The following is a 23,389-nucleotide window of genomic DNA, read 5'->3' as shown; positions in this document are numbered from 1 at the left end:
GGGGAACCTTAGTGTCTCTCAAAATACTGATGCCGAGGTCTTTTTGCTCGGTGCATTATTGCAGCTGATGCTGCAAACATAATTGCAGGTGGCCAACTCAGGAGAATACAGTTTGTCCAGTTAGTATTTTTGGCCTTTAAAAATGCTGTTGACTAGAGAACGGGGCAGTGTCAAAGCAGTAATTTTGAGTGCACCCCCTGCTACCTGTGGTTTCAAAGCTGGGCTGCTATTTACTCTTTAAATTGACTTTATTTTTTCCTTAGCTTCTGAAAGAAAGTTGCGTGCAAATAATGTGATAAATGCAGGATGCGTAAAGTTCTGTCGAACATGCTAGGCAAATGCACTGGAAAACAGAAATTCCTCAGGCTGTCTGTAGTCACTGCCACAGGTAACAAAAGAGATAAAGTATTCAGCCGAGTGCACGGTAGAGTTTTTAACACGCAAATGTCTCTTTAAGGGGTGCACCTACTACATCTCCAGTGTTTTCCATCCCTCTGATCCTCACCCAGAGGCTCTCCATGTCATCACTAACTAAAAGGCAGTGCAGTCAAACCCCTCCCTTACGTGTGGTGCGACACCTCCTCGCCTGCCCGGCCGATCTCTCAGAGCAGCCCATAGCCCTCCATCCCAGCACTCCAGTCATAGGATTCATTCCAGCAAGTCTCACTAATACCAGTGGTATTATAGCTCTGGGAGCTGCCCTGTGCTTCCAGTTCATCCCATTTGTTTCTCATACTGCCCATGTTGGTGTATAAGTGTTTCAGACACATTGCTGAGCCCTCCGTGTGCCCGGGAGCAGTGTTGGTGTTCCCACTAGGATTTCCACCTCATGGCGTTTGCTGTCCATCTCTACCTAGTTAGGTGCTGTAAATCCAAATTCGGTGAACTCCTAAGGTTTGAATCTCGGTTCTGATGCTGATGTAAGTTGTGTGACTGCAGTGCTGTTGAACCGCAGCCTGGTGCAGTGTGGAAGCAGCAAGGGGACACTCCACCCGTGCAGGGGGCTGTTTTCTCTGACTTAGCATCAGATCTACGCTACAGAATAAAGCAGAAAAGTGGTTTTCAGCTCAGGGTCAGAACCAGCTCTGGTCTGTAGTGGATCTCGTACTGCCAGCAGAGTTTGAGGTGTAGAAGCACCTGTATTTAGAGTAGAATGACTTGGTTGGCTTAGCTTGAAGTAACCAAGGGAGGTGGATCTGACTGCCGGTGGGAGAGCGCTCCTCACATGGCCAGAGGCTGCCCTGCGGCGAGACCCGGCCGCTGGGTGCCAGCCATAGTGCCAGCTACTGCCAGGGTTATTTCGATGGGAGCCTGGAAGCTGGAGTAGGACCACCAGATGCTGTCTGTCATTCTACCAATGGCCATCAGGTAGTAATGTATGCAGGTTAAGTGACAGCCAGCATTGTAGGTGTCGGAGACTCACCAGGAGTGTCTCTGTTGAACACAACCGCGGTGGTGTTAGCTTAAATCATGGCACAGAAGTGTGAGAGTTCCACCCAGGTGCAGCATGTTCCACCTTGCCTTTGGCCCGTTTGTGGTTTGTATTTCAGCATTTTACAAATGTGTTTCACGTCCTTCATGTGAGCGAGGACTTTCTCTGCTATAAGCAACTCTTCCAAGTGGATGTCATCGTGTGAAAGGGGAACGCTCTTGCTGGATTTTACTGTGCTACCCGCCACTCTGTCTCATCCTGGTACTCCCAGGGTAACGCTCCACAGTAAACTGACCACTAACAACCACCTCCACATTTCTCCCTCTTCTCTCCCATTTACATTCAGGTACACTGTACTCTTAAAAAAAAAAAAAAAAAAAAAAAAAAAAAAAAAAAAACATCATATTGATGTTTCTATGGAGAGTATTGTGCTAAGTCCTCTCCTTGGCCAGTGAGTCCTGTCCAAGGAATCAGGACTTGTGTAAGCATCACTGCACTGCAATTTGTGTTGTCTCTTGCTGAGTCAGTACAGTATGTTTTTGGGGTAGACTAAGATTGTATTCCTTTAAAGAGGAAGCAGTAGTGTATGTTTTCGGTAGGCTGTACCTGGTGCACGTGGTGTACTGTCACTGACAGGAACCAGGAAGCTTCCTGGGAGCACCGGAGCCCTGAATATTTACTTCCTGGAACAAACCAGAAATGTGACTCAGCGAAGTCTATGCTAGCTGTAGTTTTTTAGTTCTGTATGCTGGTGTGGACTCAAAGCACAACTTAGTTACCAAACCTGATGCATAAAGTCTGTAACATAACATGAATGTAAAGTGTCAGGGGGAAAAAAAGAGAATTTACTTTTTTTTCCCCAACGGCAGATCTAAAGAATGCTGTGGTAAGAGGTATTCAGGGACTGGCTGCCGCCCGCGCAGTCCTTACGCCCACAGAACAGATTTGCCGCTTGCATAGCTGGATCCTTCATGGAAGCATTGAATTAGCAGGCTAAGGAGGTACTGTTGACCGTGTTTATTAAGCCAGAATTAATTAACTCAGAGGGTCACATTTTCATTTCAGTGACTCCTGTGGTACAGATTTTTGAAATTGATCCATAATACTTGAAAATACCTTCATTTTACTGATATTTTTCCAATTCTACCAGCTTCTGTTTTGTACAGAACACTTGCAAAAATAAACTCGTTCTGGAACCATCAGCTGAAGCGTTTGCTGGGTTGAGGAGCTTTTCCACCAGCAGCCCTGGTCCGTCAGCCAGCCCGGCAGCCGCAAGCGCTGCAAGGCTGTGCGTCGCCCCGGCTCTTCCTGCTTAGGGCTTTATTTCTGATTCTGGTAATTAACATTGAGATCAGACCCACTGTTACACAGTTTTATTCTTGTCCTTTTCCTGTCTCCCTTTGAGAAAGGCTTTCTTCTTCTTCCTGAATATATAAAGTATGACCAGCTTTCAGCTCTTTGTGCCCCTTTTCTGGATACTCTGAAGGTGAGTGGGTGTCATTTTAAGCAGTTGTGCCACGCGTTTCATTTGTAACTAATCTGAGTGTCTGTCAGGTGTGGGTTTGTGATTCTCATCGCTGGGGCTCAGCTTGCTTTGCTCACAGCAGTGGGATCCAACTTCCTGCAGTGCTTTTCTCCCTTTCCTAAAAATCTTATTTCTTCATTTTCTGGCTTCAGTTTGGAATGTGAACTTGTGAAATAAAACATAAGTTCACATTTCAGACATGAGCCTGGAAGTTGGTAACGCTTTCCTGCTGCTTAAAATATTTTTTTGTGTATGAGGTTTTAAGATTTACAGTAGCATTTGTAAAACTTTAGTGGATAACAGCCACTGTTCAAATAAAAAAAAAAAGGTAGAAGAGTTGTGTTAAGGAGGAGGAAGGAAAACAACAAAAAGGGCATTGCTTCTTACTGCAGTTGTGCTTAAAAAGAAACATGTGCTTGCCTGCAACGCTGGTATCAAACAGCTCATACAACACACGGGTACTTTACCTGAAGGGATTCCTGCTGTTTCAGTACTTTCTAGACTTGAACTTTTTTTGAACTGAACCTTGGGCTAAATCCCACGGGAAGCCTGAAAACCAACCACCCAACCTGTCCTCCCCGTCCCTGTGCGGAGCTGGGAAAGGCGTGTGCTGCACCCTCGCACATCAGCGCTTCCCTTTGCAAGAGAAACAAAAACCCAGTGGATTCTTGAAAGTGTTGGTGTATTATTTTTTTTTCCCCTGCCTTTTTCTGGAGGAACCAGGATGTGGAGGAGAGAGGAGTCCCTCATATCAGCGCCTGGTATCCTGCTGCCAGGGCTGTGCAGAGGTGGCCTCCCCTGTGGCAGAGGCAGGGTCTCTGTGACTGCACGAGGAGGTTGGTGGAACCCCTTGTGCTGTTCCGGATCAGCTGTGTGCGCGGGTGTCCCTCTGCTGCAGCAACGAGGTGAAGGTGTGGCCTCCTGCTGCACTCACCGCAGGCTGAGCTATTCCAGAGCAATTCCCAATTGCACTGGTGGAGCAGGGAATTTCTAACAGCTTCCCTTTTGCTACTAACATATCAAATAGAAGAGATTGTGTTATTTTATAGATTATTCTATCTGTCCAGCTAGTTTTCACCTGAAAGTGACCCATTTATGTTTGTTGTGAAAATGGGTCCCTCAAAACGTAATTAAATCTCAGGACCAGATAGTCACAGACCTAGCTGTATGTTCGAATTCAGCATTGGAAGGTTGGTTTTTTTACCTTGCTTTGAAGTAAAGCGGGTGTGTTTTACTCCCTGGTGTTTTGACCAAAACTCGCTCCGAGTACAACGCTAACTGCAAGAGCTGTTCTGGGGTGGGACAACTCCATTTGGGAACCAACACACTACCTCTTCTGCTGGGTCCGAACTCCCTGCGCTACAAACCCCCGCAGTGAAACACCCTTTCCCTCTCAAGGACGGCCGCTCAATGGGCTCTGCGCTGGTAACTGCTCCATCATCTGAAACACTGACATCAACTTCATTGTAGTGATTTGTTACTGCATTCAGCTGCTTTTTAGGTAATTGGTATTTGTAAGTAACTTGCGTGCAGTCAACACTGTCCTGTTCAGCAAAGGATGTGCCACTCAGAGCTCTGTTGTTTCATACCGAATTCTTACCCCCAGACTGAATAGGAAGTGAGTGCTTTCCCATGAGTGTCACAAACCGTCGGCTGACGGCATCGGGGGTGTTACGTTGGTTCAGTTCAATGCTGCTGCCGGCACTGAGACTTTTGATATCAAATGGGTTTTTACAAAAGCTTTGGATACTCGTTTTTTACTGTCTTGACAAACGTTCTGTCTTTATTATGAATGCTTTGTTTCACTAACATTTCCCAAGTGTTTGTATCGTTTCTACAGCTGAATATCCTGTACCTTCTGCTTTGTCATTTTCTATTCTGGTTTATACTAGAGAGCCCGTGGGGTTTATACTGTACTGCAGGCGAGGTTCCCATTAAAACCAGGTTTGGCTAATTTATTATACTCGTGAACGGTTATTTCCTGTGACTTAGCCTATGCTCAGGCTAAACATTCTCTCTCTTGGACGCCTCACACAATTTTAATCGAAATTACTGCTTGGAATGGGGAAGGTTCTTTATCTGTGTCAAAAAAAGGATTCAGGAAATGCTGCTCCATGTCTTTACGCGGTATTGTGTGGGGCAGCCCAGGCCTGTGCATCCTGCTCATCCGAGGAGAGGTACAAAGTGCTCCGCTTGTCATGGCATTCTGTAATCCTGCTCTTCTTTCAATATGGATATATGTAAAAAAAACCATAGTGGACTATATTGTCTTTATATATAAATTTTCCCAAAGTTACAGTAAGGTAAGATAGCAGCTAGTTTAAGCATTGGATATTGTGTACTTGGTGCCAGGGGATTTACAGCCCAAGAAAGAATCTGGCTGCAGATTTAAGTTTAATCTGACCAGTACAATTACTGCGGGAGCATTCCAAAAGGGTGCTGAGCTTTGAGGGCCGTATTTGTCTTTTGACTTTAAGCCCTGTTGCTCTGCAAACAGAGATACAAACTAAGTTCAACTTTTATCCAGAACTTTTCTTTCTTTAAAAGGGTTAGTGCATCCGATTCAACCACAAAAGTTTTAAGAGACAAAATACAAGTACTGGACGTGCAGAACTCCTGCAGCCTGTGCTGCTCATCCTGTTTGCCAGGGCACAGCCACGGCCATAGGAAGCTTCTTTCCTCTGTACCATTGAGCAGGACACCTGTGGACATTTTACCATTTGCAAATAATCAATACAGAGCAAAATTCAGAGAGTTATGTCTTTAGTTCTTGGCTACCAGCCAAAGACTGAAAATTCTGCCAAAAATTCAGTGTGGCTGCTAAGAATTACATCGAGTTACGTGTGTGCCCATCGTTTTGGAAGTGTTGGGAGTGGCTGTACCAGCTGAGCTGAGCTGGTGTGGACATTACTGCTAGAAAGGAAGGACACACCTCTGTCACTTAGTTGTTTTATTTTGCTCTGGCAAGCAGCCACGAGACAGCCCATCGAAGAATAAATAAGTTAAAGCAGCGAGTGCAGCAATCTATACAACCCCAACATGGAGACGGTGGACTCTGCAGTGATAGAGTGCTGCTGCTGTACCCGATCCAGTGCTCAGGCAGCAACTGCCCAGAACTCACCTCAGTCCAGTATTTCCCCTTTCGGCCAAAAAGATTTTTAAACGTGCCCTCAATCAACTCAACAATAATAAAACGTAGAAAAAAAATCTCTTGTAACATCATATAGTCATTTCTGTTTGTTCCAAGTGTGTCAGTCTGTTCCAAAATACTTCTGTCCAAAGTGTGTTGGTGCAACAGGATGAACTTCTGTAGTTAAAATTGTGATCTCTGGGAATTCCTGGATGATGGATTTGGCACCTTTTGAGAGAGGGCAAAGGCAATCATGACTACAGCACTGCAGCTGTATTTCAGCACCACATGTTAAATCATAATTGGCAGAACTCTGCAGGTAACTCAGGCTCTGTTCTTCTATCTCTGCTTCATGTTTCTGGCTTAGCTGACTATTTACGAGGAAAAACTTCCTGAACCTAGTGGATTGCTTTTTTGGGTTTTCTTATTTGGATTTTTCCTTTCTTGTACCATACATGTATACCCCCACTCCAATCAGCAAGTGGTTACAGACAGCCAGGACTGAGTCTCTGCAGTCCAGCTGTCTTTTTTGACAGTGATTTCTGCCACGGCCAATTTTTCAAACAATGCACAAGATCCATTTTTCTACTTCGCACAAAGAGCTGGTCCTTTTCTGGCTCCCCTTTTACAAATCAAGATCTTTAACACGCAGACAGGACAGTGCTGTAGCTTCAATTACCTCATGCTCCGCACAGAACTGGCATTCTTTTGGTGGTGGACCAACTCAACACCATCCCCTGCCATCCACAGCAGCAGCTGACTGGCCCTGCCTTGTCAGCCACCGGAGCATGCCGCGTACCTGCCAGCGCTGCAAATCCTGCTTTTAGGAACACTTAACCATTCGCAATTTTGCCATTAGGTGTAACAGGCCTTGTCCCTTCTGCTAGCCCACTCCACTGCCCACACCAACCATATTGCTGCTCACTCTCACTTCTACAATTCAGAAAAAAAAAAAAAAAAAGAAAAATCCTCTCTTGTGAGCAAAGCAATGCTGCTGCTGCTGCTGTTATTTGCTGTCCAAAGCGTGTGACTAATGTAACTGCCCCCCTGAACGTACCTGGGGTCACTTTTCTGTCCCCCTCGCACCCCCTCAACTTACCATGAGGTGTGGAGAAGAGGCTTAGCAGGATAATGACGCTCGGCTGTACACCGTGTTCCACGAGAACTTTCACAGCCTCAATGACAGTGTTACCAGTACCTAAAAGGGAAGAAAGATTATTTTTTTTCCCCGGTAGAAGAACTTGTCCTAGACCATGCCGGAATATCCATGTTGATGTTGGTGTGGGACTGAATGCTGAGACTGTCCTTTCCCCCTGGAAAACTCTCACTTCTGTACGAATTAATTGTAGAAAACTTTGGTCTCCTGATGAAGGAACCTCCTCTCTGCTCTGAAACAGCCAACCTGCCAGGTTTTAAGCACTGAAGTCGGTGGATTTTATTAAAGCCTTGAGGCAAAACAGCTCATCGAAAATCATAAAATGGCAATTAAGAGCTCCATGTTTAGAACCAGAATTAAATCTTAGACTGGAAAAGTTACTTCATCCTGACAAACCCCTTACCATGCTTACCAAGTTATTTTCTTTTGGTAGTATGTAACTGTATTTAATTTTAAAATCATTTACTTCTAGGATTATTATATTAATCCAAAAATGACTTTCAATAGCATGAGAAAAATACTGTTTGAGGCTTTTCTCATGGCAAAATAAAAAAAATTATATTTCTATTTAGCCTTTCTCACGAACGCAGGCATGCCCAAATGATGTGCTCTGCGTTCATGCTGGTGCAGGCTGACTAACGCATACTCTGGCACAGCCCGATAAATTCCCTACTGCGTCACCTAAACCAAGCAAAAAACCTCATCAACCCCCTGAAATTTGGAAATTCTCCTTTAAATGCCACACTCAGATGAGTTCAGATGAGTCTAACTGCACATAGTGGTGAAAGACACTTACTTAGTATGGGGTACATAAGAAGAACTTTTCTCCTGTAAATGTCTGGTGGGAACTTCGCATAGTACACTTTTGCTCTTTGAGTCTCCTCATCGCTCTGGATCAGGATTTTTCCTATGCGGATTGATCTACAGCAGTCCCGTAAACCTTGTTCCATTGCCTCGCCTCAAAATGAACAGCAAAAAACACCAACAACAAATGGTTACATGCTAAGAAACAGCACAATTGCAAGATGCTACAATTAAATCGACAGTCCCAATCCCGTATTGGTGAAGAGTTCTAAGAAGGAGGTTTTGTTTCTCAGTTCTAAGTGTTAAAAACACTTGAAGCTATTTTCCTTTTTTCTCTGTTTAGACAGAAAAACGAGTCTGCTCGGTGTTACTTAGCTCCCGGGTATGAGCGTTCCCACACAGCAGTGTGAAGCTCTCGAGGGCGAGAGCTGGAAACGTCAAAACAAACGTGTGGGGTTTGGAGACCATCTCTGAGCTCTGCCCAGAGACTCCACGGTGCAGAATGTGGTGCAGGAGGCTGTGGAGCCGCTGATTTTACATCACAGCTGCAAAGGTTTCCGCAGCATCAGGGAAAATAACGGAGCCTCTTCCACCACCGAGTGTGGTTGGTTTGGAGACCCGTCTCTGAGCAGAAGTCCCCAGCGGCAAACAGTGCCGTTTGGCCTGGCCACACACAGGTAACCGTCGCTAGAGAAGAGGCCAGGCGGAATCTGCTGCGGCTATTTGTCTCCTAAAAAAGTTAATGAAACCAATAACTTGACATTCTGGGATGAAGGCTACCTCAGAAAGAACAACAACTGGCAGGTTTGGGTAGAACTTTGCTGTAGAAAGGTGTGGTTGCACATTTTTGAGAGGAAGTTGGTGACGGGTTTCCAAACCATTTAATTAGTTTTCATTCGACAACCAGAAGCTGCCTACCACTTCTCATTATGCTGACTCCGCAGTTTCCCTTTTCAAATCTGACTCCTTCATACTTGTGTCCTGTGGGAGGAAAGAAACCAGATGTCAGTGGCAGTGACTGCTCCCTTCTGCCCCATCTTCAGGTCCCTTTGGGGGACGCAGTTTTAAGCGACCTTGGTGTGAATGGAACCGAGATCCCCCGAATACCCAGGGGACACCAGCAAGCTCCAGGTCTTTCAACAGGTGGCATGAACTAATCTGCACACCACATCCTGCAGCCCTCAAACAAGCAACGGGAACAAGGCCAAAACCGTAACTGGTAAAGAACTTGGGCTTTTTTTACAAGTCGTGTCAGAAATGTGGCACAGAAGTGATCCTTTCCAAGTATGTGTTTTATAACTATGATTATTTTAAATGAAGGACACTATGCAAAATGAAGGTAAACTGTATGTGCCCGAAGGAGCCAGGTAAATGCAGGCCAGTGCTGCAAGTGGAAGAGCTCGAACAGAAATACGATGCTACAATGCTGCTGTCACTGTGTTCTTGGTCACTGAAAGTAAAATGTGGGCACTGGTATGTGTGTGAGAGAGATATGATCATCAGTACTGTGAGATCAGGTCTCTTGTTAATTCAAAGATAAAGACAGCAAAGCAATATTGTCCCAGTCATGGTTCTTCAGATCTAACCCCAGAAGCTGGTAACCAGCTTGCCCTGCACTGCTGCTGGGAAGAACATACACTGGTAAATTTTGCAAGACCGATTTAAAACCTTAGTAAAATGACAACTGTATGACTGTGTTTTGCTCAGTTGTGTTGTTACGCACCCTCTAGGTTTTTAAATACCGGAAGGGCCCTTAATGCTGAACACTACCCTGAATGTTAAACTGTTTCAGCCTCAGGCTCCCCGGGGCAGCGGTCAGGACCCCACGCCTGTCAGAGTTCAAGGAGCGTCTGGAGGCTGCTCTTAGTCACGTGGTTCAATTTTAGGCAGTCCTGCAAGGAGCAGGGAGTTGGACCCGATGATCCCTATGGGTCTCTTCCAGCTTGAGGGATTCTATGATTCTTGTAACAGTTCCATATTTTTTTTATATGAGTTAAGTTTCACTTCCTGTCCTACCTAGGGGAGGAGTGATTTCCCACATACCTGTCGGAGTGGTCACGGTACATTCTGTGTATGGCAGTTGATTCAGTCCCTCTTCAACCACGAGTCTAATCTGTAGAACGAAAGAGATCAGTCAGCTTAACAGGATTTGTTATCAATGGAGATAAGGCACTAAATGTTAGTAGTATTAGGCGAACACCTAACAGCCTGACAGGTCTAAAAGGGTCTCTTTAGGGACTGACTTTAGAGACCTTTTGGGGATGATGCCTACGTTTTGTCCACAAATCAGATGAAGGCGTTACCAAAAAAAATTAGGAGAGGGAGAGGGGTTCATCAGCAATCATAAGACTGATTTTATTTATACCTGGCAGGCATAGATGTCACAGACAAATTTTTCTTAACAAATGAGGGAAGCACCAATGCAGCTTCATTTTGCTGTCAGAAAATACTAGTGAGAAAAAGGAAAAATTCACCCCCTCTCAGTTCCCCATCAGCTGGGCTCTGAGGTCTATTTTCACATCCATATTTCTATGGCTAAACTGCAGTGGGGCTGCCAGAAGAGCCACAGGAGCTGCAGCAACGGAAATGCACCAGCAAGTGCCCAAAGACAAGTCAGCAGACCTAGAAATCTTTTTATCACCTTCTTCTTCTGGCACCTGCCAGCTGTGGTGACGACAGGATGCTCTGCCAAACCACCTGCGCTTTCACACGGTACAGATGGCCCAGTTCAGCAGGGACATCACTACTGGAGGTACAGCTACAAGCCACACACCCTTCCAGCCTCCAGTGGCCAGAAACCTTCCAGCTCTGCCCCGGTGCTGGCCCTGCAGCTGTGCCCTGGGTGAAGTTACTGAAATGTATTCGTATGAACCCAGAATGATTGCCCATGAAAGATGCTCTGGGTATTAAAGATGTAAAAATTCTCTCTGCTAGTGAGCCAAAGATTCACAGGCCAGAACTGCTCCAGGAAAGCTATTGCCAAACCAAAGATGAAACCTGTTAAGCAAAAGTCACCGTACAATGGCAGAAATGAGGTGACTGCTCCTGGGACTGAGCAAGTATAGTGCTCGCTTCAGACACTTTTTATTCCAGAAACAGGGCAGAGCAGACTGGAAGGTTGTTTCTGTTTTTCCATTCTGCCCTAGTTCCTAGCACACGGGCAGCCTCTGCTAGGAATTAGAAACAGTCCCTTAAATTTACAGTCCCTCTTTGAAGATATTTTTAGTCCTTTTAGTACAACAGTTTTTTGCTAGAGTTGGGTTTGTGGCAGCCATATTCAGAGGTGGCAGTCAGACTAAATCAGTGAAGGGGTCAAAGGGTGCAATCCACATAAAAAGGGAGCAAAAGACTGAAAAAGCAGTTCACGGGGTAATATTTCCACTGTGGCAAAACTGCGTATGGGAAACATACGCGTATGGGTCCTTCTGAATTGTCAGTCCCCTTCATGCTTGACTCGTCGCATGTTTGGTGGCTCCAGGAAGCCCACGTAGAGAAGCCAACTCTACTACCTTCCTCCTCCTCCTCTTCTTCTTCCTCCTGTCTCTCTGCAAGTTGGGTTTTTGACTCAGTCTTTTGACTCAGTCACTTTAATCCTGAGACTGAAAGCACCAGTGTTCTGAAAAACGCATCTTCTCACATAAACAAGCCAAGAAGCCTTGATTTAATTTTAGGTTTCTGGGACTTTTGTACACAATTTTGTTTTATTGTTTTTAAGTTATTTCACAAAAAAAACCTCGCCAATCTATGAGTCAGGTTTGGAAGAAAGGCTTTATTTCATACCGCTGTCACATTGACAGGGTTAGTATCGCTCCATATTATCTGCCAAAAGTTTAGAGTAAACCAGTGAAGGTCTGTAGTCAAATAATCTCCTTGGTTTTACTACACATATCAATGTTTTATACGGAGGCTGGGAAGGATTCTTTTGTAAACTTGTCAGTGTTGATAAAACATTTATTTTCGCACTATGCTTTCTGCCACCCTCACACTCGGGGATTATAATTTCCACCTCTTTTCTCTCTGTCCCTGAGAACCAGCAGCCTTGCTCCTCTCCCAGAGAGGTGGTTGCCGTTGCTTGGGAGCTAAAAGAGGTATTATGGCCCCACATGAAGCAGGTAAGTAAAGCTTTGGTCCCAAGGTAAAAGAGTTTGAACAGAAATTAAAACCATGAATTAAAGCTATCAATAACAAAAATAAAGTCTATTTTTAATTGGGGAAAAAAAATGCTAAAATGGATTTTAAATTCTAGCAGGCCTAGTTAAACTGTCAAGGCTTACAGATACAGATTAAGCATTTAATGCTGATATACAAAATTATATTTTAACATGTTCATTTAATACAGTTCTACATTTAAGATTTATGCTACATTTAAGATTTGCTGTAAGCAAAGGGAAATGCTGTTTGCCTCAAACCTTCATTAGTACAAGATCTGTTAGAAGTTAGCAAAAAACAGCAGTTAATAGAGGTCCAAGGTATTTTATAGTTAACTACCACAAAAACATTTCAAGGATATGAAAATGTTAGTGAAATCTACCTTTTCCTCAGCCAATTAAGCACATGAATAGTCTCCTTACCACGCTCAAATACCACTGAAGAAATCAAGTTTGACCAGTTCCTCAGCATCGGTGAACAGCGAAATTTGGATATAGGCAACTACAGAAAGCAGGCTGACAGTACTCTTGTTTAGAAGAGGTGTGATCGCTAAATAAGGAACCAGGCCAGGGTGCAGTCAGAGGTGGTGTTGCTCTGACCAGACAAAACTGGAAAAATGGGAGCTCTTCTAGAGCCACCCCAAAAGGCATCTGTGATCCTCAGCAGTTGCATGTTACAACTCTTCTGCTTGCCTGCAATTTGGAAAGAGGTGAAGCATTTAAATGCCAAGAAACACGAATTTAAATAAATTCTGGATTGACCATTACTATCTTCCCCTATTTGTGGGACGACAGTAGGGTAACTGTATTTTATGTGATAGCCATGCATCACCTCATTTCCAAGATCACAGTAATTCCTAGGGAGATCCTCTAACCCATTATGTTGTAGCTTTTCTCGGAAGCTGAGCGGAAAGCAGAAGAGTGGGGGTGTCAGCTGTACTTTGTATCTGTACAGCTCTTTGCACTTCAGGATTTCAAACCAGTTTTAACGTATGCATCATCACCCCCCTGAAAGAGAGGTAAGTGGGCAGAAATGTGAAGTGTTACGCAGGGAGTAGCTGCTGGTAAGGCTGAGAAACTAATTCCTCAACCTCAGACCTCCAGTCAAACCACAAAATCTTCCTTCTGCTGAAAAGCACCACCGTACTTGTGAACTGAGGCTGTAGGTCAGTGCTGTGTAAATGACAAACACCTGCCCGAATCCAGGCTGCGAGTCAATTTTGCTTCATCCTTGCCAAAACTAGACATGCAATGTCCTTTAAGCCCCTGGGAGATGGCTCCTCTTCCTGTTACTCGCCCGGTCTCTCTTCCCACAACAGACTGCTCAGCTGGTGTGCGGCACCAGCTTAACTTCACAGGGCTGGGCCCACCTTACTGGGCCCACCTTATTGTGTACCTCCTATGGAGCAGGCCTGGGAAGAGAGTTTTTAGGTGGTCTCAGTAAAAATGCTGTGGTCTTTGTGAGCATCTCACTAGTTCTACAGCAATCGTGCAGTGACACCAATTAAATGCCTCCTCAGTGCGTGGGTGCTGGACAGCACACATACAAGGGTTTAATGTGCACGCTTCTTGCACCGCGGGGAGTTGTCTGCTGATGTTTCTCAAAGTGGTCTCACTACTGCTTTGAGGCCCACCTGTCCAGGTATCAACTAGCAAAAGTCATAATGACTGATCGTCTCCTGTGTTAGAGGCTTACTCCCACAGCTGCCTCTCCTCCTTCACAAACACAAGATGGGCTGTCTTCAGCCTCATGACTTTAACCCCACATCTTTCAGCTTCAGGATCACAGCACTGGCACTGGCTTTCAGAAACTCCCTGCTAACCTTTACTGCCTGTTAACTCCTTTCTCTCACACGTATTTTTGAACATTTATTTTGTGTCAGCCTCTTATGCGTGAAACAAATTGCCAGAAGAAAAAACTATACCACTAGAAATTCATCAACTTTATAGAGTCTCTCCTTAAGACATCTTCCTATGGTGACCTTATGAGATACTGCCACTAACAACTGCCAAGCTAGTAACAAGCTTGACTTCATTCTCATTTTCTCTCTGCAACAAGACCCATTTTGTTACCCTACAATCCCATGCATATGTTTCTTCTCATCATATATTGCATCTTGCCATTAAACTCTGTTTGCTAACTGGGTGGGGAAAACATAGCAAGTCTTAACCATGTTTGCCCTCCACCAAGTTTAGTAGAGGCCACGTCCCATGTCAAATTGTAACTGTTCTTCACCACACCCAGGAATAACATATAGAAAATGAGACAGTCCTGCATATTGTTTTGCATACAATTCCTCCTCCAAAACAGAAAACAGACTAGCAGGTTCTGAAGCAAATATCTGCATGACCAGCAAACAGAGGTTTCTGTGAAGAGCACAAGTACAAGTGCTGGCCAGCCCATAGACGATGCTGGTACAAGGGCCTGGGCTTAACTCTCTGCCTGGAAGCTGCAGTTTTGAGCAATGAAGGGGGGAAAAAAAACAGTGCTTCCCTCAGAATGGTGCAGGACCTCCAACTAAAGTGAGAAGGTATGTGGGAGATGTCCTTCGCACTAATTGATGACAATAAGGTAGAGTCAAGACTGTTAAGGGGCTTCCTGTCAGAATAGCCATTGCCTATCTCTTTTTAAAAATACAAATTAGGAATAATATAGTGTTTCTCTTTAATTGAAAGAAGTTGGCAGGAATGAAGGCTCCTTAAAGGGCACATCATGATGGGAACCTAATACAAGGTAAAATGAGAATGTTAACCAGAAACCCCTCCTGTGAAAGGAGTACTGGTGGGAAGGGGCGTGACACCTGGACTGCAGACCTATACCCCGTAAACGTGTGGGATTGCTGGTGTTGACCTTTGTTGGCTTCCTGAATCTTATTTGTACATTTAAGCATGTGAAGAACGTAAAACCACAAAACCCAGGAAGAACGACATATAGTTGAGCTAGCCTTTCACAGGTGGTGGATGTCTCCTGGGCTGTGCCTACTTGTCCAATGAACTGTAAAGGACATGTGTTTATTTAAATGGTATCTGCTGAGAACTGCTGGCACAGAACGAAGTTGGGGCTGCAACTTTCTGTCTGTCCATTATGAAGTACTGTTGGCAAAGAGGGCACTCCAGTCAGTCAATTGATCTACGAGTTATGAGCGATGGGATTTCTTGGTTTGGACCTTGACAGTTCTTGGTGAATGGGAATGCAAGAAACATCCTCAAGAAGGGAAAAGCAGAGGGGAAAGTGAAAAAGCTGCAAAGATAAAAAGCACTGCAGTCACAATCTTAGGCTGTGGTCATATCTAAGCCCTGAGCAAGCCTGGACCAGGCAGGGATTAAGATTGGGTTTATCACAGGAAACCCGCCTGCTGTAGCAAACGCTGGTAATTGAATGGCCTCTGGACTCATCTTTGCTAGCGGAGGAAAGACAGACTTTCCTTGTTAATGAATGTGGATTTGCAAACAGCAAACACCCTCATGAACACAAGGAAGTATATGTGTAGGTGTGAGTGCTGTGGTTTCCTTTAAGCATGTAATTTAAATGAGACAAGTGTTGCGTTCCAAACAATCTTTGTTCTGACTTAGTAAAATGTGTGAAAACTTCAAATTGCTTTGTCCCTGCTAGTAACTATGGTATGGCTAAAACCAAATTCCCAGTGTGGATGCACCCAGAGCTACTAATCTAATACACAACAAGTGCCAGGAGGCACTTCTGCATGCAAGCAATTGTTAACATCTAGACTGTAAGAAATTGTACAGCTCTGTTCACAAGATCAAAAGTACTGTTTCAAAGTAAAACTGAATTATCTCTAGCCTCTGTGCATCTGGTTTTGAACAGTATTCTCTTATTACTACTGCTTTCTGTCCTGAAGTAGTTGTGTTTGATAATAACACGGTTTCTGGAACCCTCTGAGATGAAAGCAGAGCACAGATGTCCCTATACAGAAAGTTGCTGTCAAACGGCAATTTCTTTTGTGTAGAAAAGTTGCTCTCGCCACCATTACTCTAGCCTGAAATACCCATTTTATGGAAGAGTTGCAAAGTACAATACCAAGAAGAAATTCTTCACCTACCAGACGATCAGCAGAAAATACGAAGTCTCCTCTACTGGATTTCCTGAAAAAGGTAATAATTTATATTTTAAACTGGGGAATAATTTTAAGAACATTGCTTAAATATAATATTAATTCAAGGACAATCAGAGAAAAGTCTCCTATCATATACAAAATTTATCCCACAGAGATTCTGCTTCATGGGTTTCCTGTTTGGCATAAAGACTGAGATGCAGTGAGCTAACGCAGGGGTTTGCCTCTCACTGTTGGCAACGTTGCTGCACTGTACCAGTAGCAATTAAAGCATGAAAACAGAAGGACGATATTCTGTAGGTTTTCCATTGTACTACCGTTCCGGCTCAGCTCCGAAAACACCTCACAAGCTCAGATGTGCACCAACCTGGTACATTCCCTACAGCTCCACGCAAGAGAGCTTTGCTCCGCCCATTCTTAAGTCAATCAGAAACCATGATAATACAGATCCCAAGACCAGTGTTAACAGACCCGATAAGCAGGATATATAGTGTATCTTATCTGGAATGCATTTATACTGCGAATAGATTAGTGAATTTGAAACTGAAATGAGCAGGGATTAACGACTACTCCCATGAAAACACCTCTCTGCTTGGGTGCAACTTTTTGCTCATGTGACTGCATGGCTTTTGGCCCATTCCGAAGGCAAAACAAACTCACTTCCTCCTGCTACATACTTCATAAGTATGCCATGTTAAAAGAGTGAATTTCAAAAGAGTGTCAGCCTAACCTAATTTCTCTCCTTATGCTAATAACACATTAATAAAAACACTCTTTGGGGTTTTTTTCCTGCTTTCTGGTAATGACAGGATATTCATACCTTTCTGCTAGTTTGACATTAACCAGAAAGGCAATGCTCAAAAAAAAAAAATCCCAAAAACCAACCCCCAAACCCCTACAATCATACAAACTGATTTTTTTTTTTTTTGAAGGAATTCATATTTCCATCTGTGGTGTGTATAATTTTTTTTTTTAAAAAGGGAAGTAGAAAAGTGTATAAGTGGCACATCTACATTCTTCCACACCAGACTGGCATTTCAGAAAATTTAGCCGTATTTCATGAACGGGTGGCAAGACAAACCCAACAATGTCAAGACTGTAGCTTTGACTGCAAAGCGATACATGCTTAGAGTGAATACTACGAGTTATGAATACAGATTATTAGGCTTTAAATTAACTACTCTGTCCTTGCAGAGAGACACAGATGTTTTTATGCACAGTTCACTGAGCACCCTTAGTTATGTCTGGTTTTTTGAGGGAGGGAGGACAACAGAAAACAATGGTGCATGAAAATGAGAGACAAATAATAATACTACTGAAAATGACAGACCTCTTGCACACCCTCAGCTGGAAAGCTGTGACCAGATTTCAAGCCCCACATCATATGAGAATTGCTAGGGGCCAGAAAAAAAGGCTTTTGTGAAAACACTGTAACTGTTCACCTTAAATACCAGACAGAAGTATAGAAAGTAATGATCAATGACAAACTAGAAAGTTTTTCACCTTCTTAATCAAGTTACAAGACGTCTAAAAAAGTGAGGCATTACAACCTGACTTGTAGCACACCACTAACAACACAAACATTGTGTTAAACAATATAAATCAGTTTCATTTTGTTTCTGAAGGTATGGAAGCATGGCTGATGTACAATTAAAGTCATGTGCATGTCTTAAGAGGTGAGAATAAATGTTTTTTGGGATTACTGTAATACAAGCTAACTGCACGTTTTCTTCCTGCTTTAGCACTCAGTACTAGTTACAACCACCGATACGGCTGTAGGCTATGCGGATCATGGTCTGACACCCTTTAGTAATTCCTGTTTCTCTAGTTACCTTACAGAATAACTTCTTGAGAGACAGCCTGGGTACTGTGAAGGCAAGACTGAAAAAAGGCCACTTCCCTAAAAAGAATTTCTAAAAGGCCTTTGTAAGAAAATTTAAGGCACTGGACGAGCTGCTGCCATTCATGGGAGATGATGTAGCTGGGAAATGACCATGTTCTACCTGCAGCACTCCAGTACTTAATTTTTTTCAGTGCCTGGGCTGGGGGGTGGTATGTGAAAGGGATCCCACCCTTTCGCCTGCAGCAGTCATCTTTTACTCATCACAGGCGAGTTACACACTCTGAATCATCCTACTCTGTACAGCAGTCAGGACTGCATGTCCGACCGCTTTACTGTCTTCATGTCTATATCGTTCACCCAGTTCCCTAGGGAATAAGAGGCCGTAGCCAAACACAACAGAATGATCTCATGTAGCAGGCACAATAACCTTTAAATACCTACATTTAAATCATGTCTATTGTTATATCAGGAGTTAAAATGACACTACGAATCCAAGCTAATGAATTTGCTTCTACAGAAACCAGAGCTCTACGTTACAAATTGCGGCACTACTCATTTCAGCTTCCAGATCCCTGGTTCTAATCTGTGCAGGCCAGAAATTACTTTGAGATCAGACCCTCCTTAGAAGGAGGCTGTAACTGTTCCCAAACGTTCAATACTTAAAATGTGTGAGTTCACATCCCATTAGAGGACTCAAAATGCATATCCAACACAGTGTAAAAGGCCCATCCATTAAGCATTCGCTAGACGGAAAAGTGAACAAGCCTGAGGAAAAACAAGCAAACACACACACACTCAAGTTGAGGCGATCTATTCATCTCCCCTGTTCTGCCACACAAACCTAGCTCTTGTTAACTTTAATGAAGGAAAAGAAATACCTGCTCGTCTCGGTCTATTAGATGGCCATTACTGATTCAGTCAGCTGTCTCTGAACCCATCACCGGACACGATGACCAGCGACATGAAGGTGGGTTTTTCTTTTATAAACTGGACAGTTACTCCAATTGAAAGGCCATGATTTCTTTCTCTAAATCCTCTCAGGAACAAGGAAAGAGCTTTCCACTTTTCTGAGCAGCTCACACTATGGACAAAATAGAGTCCCTGAGGTCTTCTGCATCTGGTCTGATCATCCTTAGCTCCAGGTGAGCATGCCTGATTCTAACTTGCATTGCACTGGGCGTATCCATCCCTTCCTTACTTCACAGTAATAGTCCTAAATTGACTGGGTTTCCCCTACTTTTGTTCTGTTTCTCTCCCCCCAGTAGCTTGCCTTTTAATTTCTGCCCTTTTCACGACCTCTTCAAGTGATTGCTGTACCTGGAACACCCATCTTCTGCAGCATTAAGTAATCCAAATATCCTCCTTGAGTTAAAGCAGCTCTGGTGCTACCTGTTCTTGTTTTTTTTAATCCAGAAAGAAAGATTAAGTGATAGGTATCTAATTGCCCTGTAGATGACACAGCTTTTCCCTCTTCCCTAAGCAGTGTATGTGAACATACCCTTTTGTCAGTTTATATCAGCATCTGTGACCAGTAGCTCCTCTTAGCCGTATAGCTCCTCATTCACAAATATGGTACTTCTTCTAAGGAGTTTCTTTTAGCATTTGGTTTGAATGCTACAGACTTCCTGGGACAGAACCTAAAAATGTTTCCCTACTGTCCTTATGTACAAAGTCTACAGCTGCCTTTCTGAGCAGGCTGTTGTCCAGCCTTCCTCACTGGTTGGGAAGGGAGTTTGGTGTTACACCTCCACTGCCAGAGCGGTGTCACACTCAGAGTAAAGCACAGTTTGCTATCACTGCAGCTGTTCTGAGTAATTCATTATTTACAAGTCTTATTCTATACTTCCCCTTACCAAAGTCTCGTGCAATGAATCTGAACTCTAAAAAAATCTCTTCAAAAATAAAATATTAGCTGCTGGTTTCTGTATAAGCTCACTAACCAGAAACTTATCAAACGTATTTGCAAGAGTTCAAAACCTACTTTCAAGTAATCATAATTAAACCTAGCTGGGTACAGTAACCACATTGCTTGTATTTGCCTAGATATCAAAACTATATGCTATTTCCTTTTCACTAACCTCAAAACCTTTTATAGGCCATCAGTAAGCCTAGTTTGGATTTTCTCTCTCTCTCTCTCTGCTTAGCCCACTTACAACTTCCCTTTCTGCTCTGCAGGGAAGCTGCCAGGCACACATTCATTCTCACCTCATTCAGTTTTAAGTATCTCACACTGGATGTGCAGCAGTAGGGCACAGTTTTGCATGGATTTCTGCACTTCAGCTTAAGATCTGTAAAACTGGAATGACACCTTCATGTCTCACAAAGTATGGTGGCAGCAAGGACTTCTGGTGACATGAAGTAACAACAATGGAAAATAATGCCTCCAAAAAAGGCAGTCTCCTTTCAGGTTCTGTGCCCTAAATAAACTCTTCTCTCCTTGTCTGCCTCCCTCCTCAATACTGTCTCTCTCCCATTCCTCCCTTATTGCAGCCTTCCAGTACCTAAATGGGCCTACAGTAGAGCTGGGGAAGGACTTTTCACAAGGGCATATAGTGATAGGACGAAGGGGAATGGCTTCAAACTGGAAGAGGGTAGGTTTAGATTAGATATTAGGAAATTTTTCACTCTGAGGGTGGTGAGCCCCTGGTGCAGGGTGCCCAGAGAAGCTGCGGCTGCCCCATCCCTGGAGGTGGTCAAGGCCAGGTTGGACGGGGCTGGGAGCGACCTGGGCTGGGGGGAGGTGTCCCTGCCCAGGGCAGGGGGGTTGGAACTCGACGATCTTTAAGGTCTCTTCCAACCTAAAGCATTCTATGATTCTACATTAGGAATAATTTCTTCACAGAAAGGGCTGTCAAGCATTGGAACAGGCTGCCCAGGGAAGTGGTGGAGTCGCCATCCCTGGAGGTGTTTAAAAGATGGAGGGTAGACGTGATGCTGAGGGACATGGTTTAGTGGTGGTTTGGCACTGTTGGGTTAATGGTTGGACTCAATGATCTTAAAGGTCCCTTCCAACCTAGACGATTCCCTGACTCTGTGATGATGTGGCAATCAAGCTGAACCATCCACGCCGTGGAGGTAAGCAAGAAACACCTCCACAAACCTCCGAAGGGTTTGAAAAACGGCCCCTGAGGAGGAGCTGGATATCGAAGCCCTCTCCTCGCTCCCCGTCGCTGAGGCGAAGCGGCGGCGGCGGCCACCTTCCCCTCCCCTCCCCTTCCCGCCGGCCTGGCGTCACAGACATGGCTGCACCCAGAGGGCAGCGTCCTCGGTCGCATCCCCGGCCTCCAGCGCCGGCTCCCGTGCTCGGCGCTGGAGGCCGAGCCAGAACGGGTGCTCGGGGGAATCGCGGCTCCCTGAGGGAAGGGGGGGGGCGTGAGGCGGCGATCTCCCCTCAGCCTCCCGCCCCGCCCCGCCTCCTCCTCAGGCCACGCTTCCCGCCGCCGCGCGGCCTCCCCCCCCGCTCCCCGCGCTCACTTGTCCCTGATGATCGTCTGGAGCTCCCGGAGCTGGTCGTTCATGGGCAGCAGCTTTAGCTGAGGCCCGATCCCTGGCGGGATCGGCGGTGCCGGTGCCGCCGCTGCCGCCGCCACGACCCCGTTGCTGCTGCTACTGCTGCTGCTATCCGGGCTGGGGCAACCGCTGTCCTCGCCGGGCTCCGCGAAACGGATCAGGCGGGAGCCGCCGCCCGCTGTCGCTGTCGCTGTCGCTGTCGTCGTCGTCGCCGGTTGTTCGTCCTGCGGCCGAGGGCCGAGCCGCTGGTTCTGGCAGGGCATCGCCTCCATACGCCGGGGCGCGGCCCCGTTCCTCTGCACCGGCTCTGCCACCCTGGGGGGGGGAGCGGCGGGAGCGCGCCGGCCCGGTCTCCTCCTATTGGCTGCCGGCGCCGCCACTCAATGCCGCGGCGGGAGCGCAGGCACGGGAGGCGGGCGGGGCGGGGCGGGGCGTTGCTGCCGGCGCGGTGACGTCTCCCCGGCGGCGCTTTCCCGCTCTTCGCGCCTCAGAGCCGGCGGGCGGCAATGGCCTCACAGGATCCGATATAAAATAAAATAAATTAAATACAGGAAAGCTAAAGGTAAATAACTGGCAAATAAATGTCATAATGGAAATGTGAGAGGATAGGTGGTATCCCCTCACTTAAGATATTTAGACTTCAATGGCTAAGACAGCAGAGAATTACCTGCACTGAAAAATCTGGCATTACAGATTTATGTATCTACTGACAATATCAAATGGCTATGGTGATATTTGATGGAAAACTTTATAAGTAATAATTTTAATATTCCATTATAATGAACTGAGCAAAAAATCAGCTTTAGAATTTCAATTCTCTGTGCTAATGCCTATCATTTTACATTTTCTACCCTTTTTAAGTCTTAAGGTACTTAATATATATGATATTAATATTTTCTCTGCACATTTACCAGTTAATTATTCACTGACATGCTTTCTGGCAACTTAATGCTGACACGCGTCTAGGTGTGGGAACTGCAAGCACTTCAGGGCCACAAACAGCAGAAATGCAAATAACAGCTGGAAGTTCTTTGTTCCTAGAGAGAAGAAAGATACCCTCTAAATCTCCTATGTGGACTTCTCACACCTTACTATAAAAAGCAAGAAGACACAGGAATGGTCTGGTTCATTGCCCCTCCTGTAAGCACAGCAGAAGGAGGGGGGCTTTGCTACCACCTTTCCCTATGTCAGAGAGCCAGTACAATGACCGCTTCCCACCTGGGCACGAGAAACGCCCCATGCCCACAGGGAAACAAGCAGGCACAAGCTCTCAAAGCCCCGTTTGCGTTCTGCTGAGTTTCCTGCGCACCTATTAAAATTCTGCACCTCCTGCAATGTAAGGCATGCCAAGAAAACCTGGCCTCCGCGGCTACAGCCATCAGGAAGCGTTAGACCTGAGCAGAGACGGTTTGGAAGAGTTTCAAAGCCAAGCGGGATCTTACAAGCACAAGAAACACTTCTTTCCTTCTACAGTCAACTGCCAGAGCTCCTCATAGGCACAGAGCTACAGCCAGGCTGTGGGACCTCCACGTGACCAAATTCCTTCTCAGCCTTTGCGCATCCCATATACGCAGCCACAGAGCTCAACCCTCCGGGCCTTCCTTAGCACGAGAAACAATTCCTGCCAGTGTCCCGTGAGCCTCTCGGGAGGCATTTTATGTAAGTGGTTAGCCATTAAAACAACAGAAATTTATTAAATGAAGGCACAGCAAAGTTAAGTTACTTAAACACAGTCACACAGTGTTAGCAGCAGAGGGGACATAAAAAA

At 45.1% G+C, this 23,389-nt stretch overlaps 1 protein-coding gene across 1 annotated transcript; it reads right to left on the bottom strand.

Moving 5' to 3' along the window:
• Positions 1-5,943: 5,943 nt before the first annotated feature.
• On the bottom strand, positions 5,944-21,893 carry UPRT (uracil phosphoribosyltransferase homolog; the record flags this gene model as incomplete). The annotated part of the gene is made up of 7 exons (XM_082488159.1): positions 5,944-6,315; positions 7,187-7,285; positions 8,040-8,201; positions 8,966-9,028; positions 10,091-10,160; positions 16,257-16,299; positions 21,586-21,893. 7 exons carry the CDS (start codon positions 21,891-21,893, stop codon positions 6,209-6,211), a joined length of 852 nt encoding a protein of 283 aa, XP_082344285.1. The 3' UTR covers positions 5,944-6,208.
• Between the last annotated feature and the right edge of the window lie 1,496 nt (positions 21,894-23,389).

This window comes from Vanellus vanellus (assembly GCF_965231255.1).
Source record: "Vanellus vanellus genome assembly, chromosome: 10".
NCBI classification, from domain to species: Eukaryota; Metazoa; Chordata; class Aves; order Charadriiformes; family Charadriidae; genus Vanellus; species Vanellus vanellus.
The sequence above is the reverse complement of the archived record's forward strand: the minus strand, read 5'-3'. Positions and strand labels throughout refer to the sequence as shown.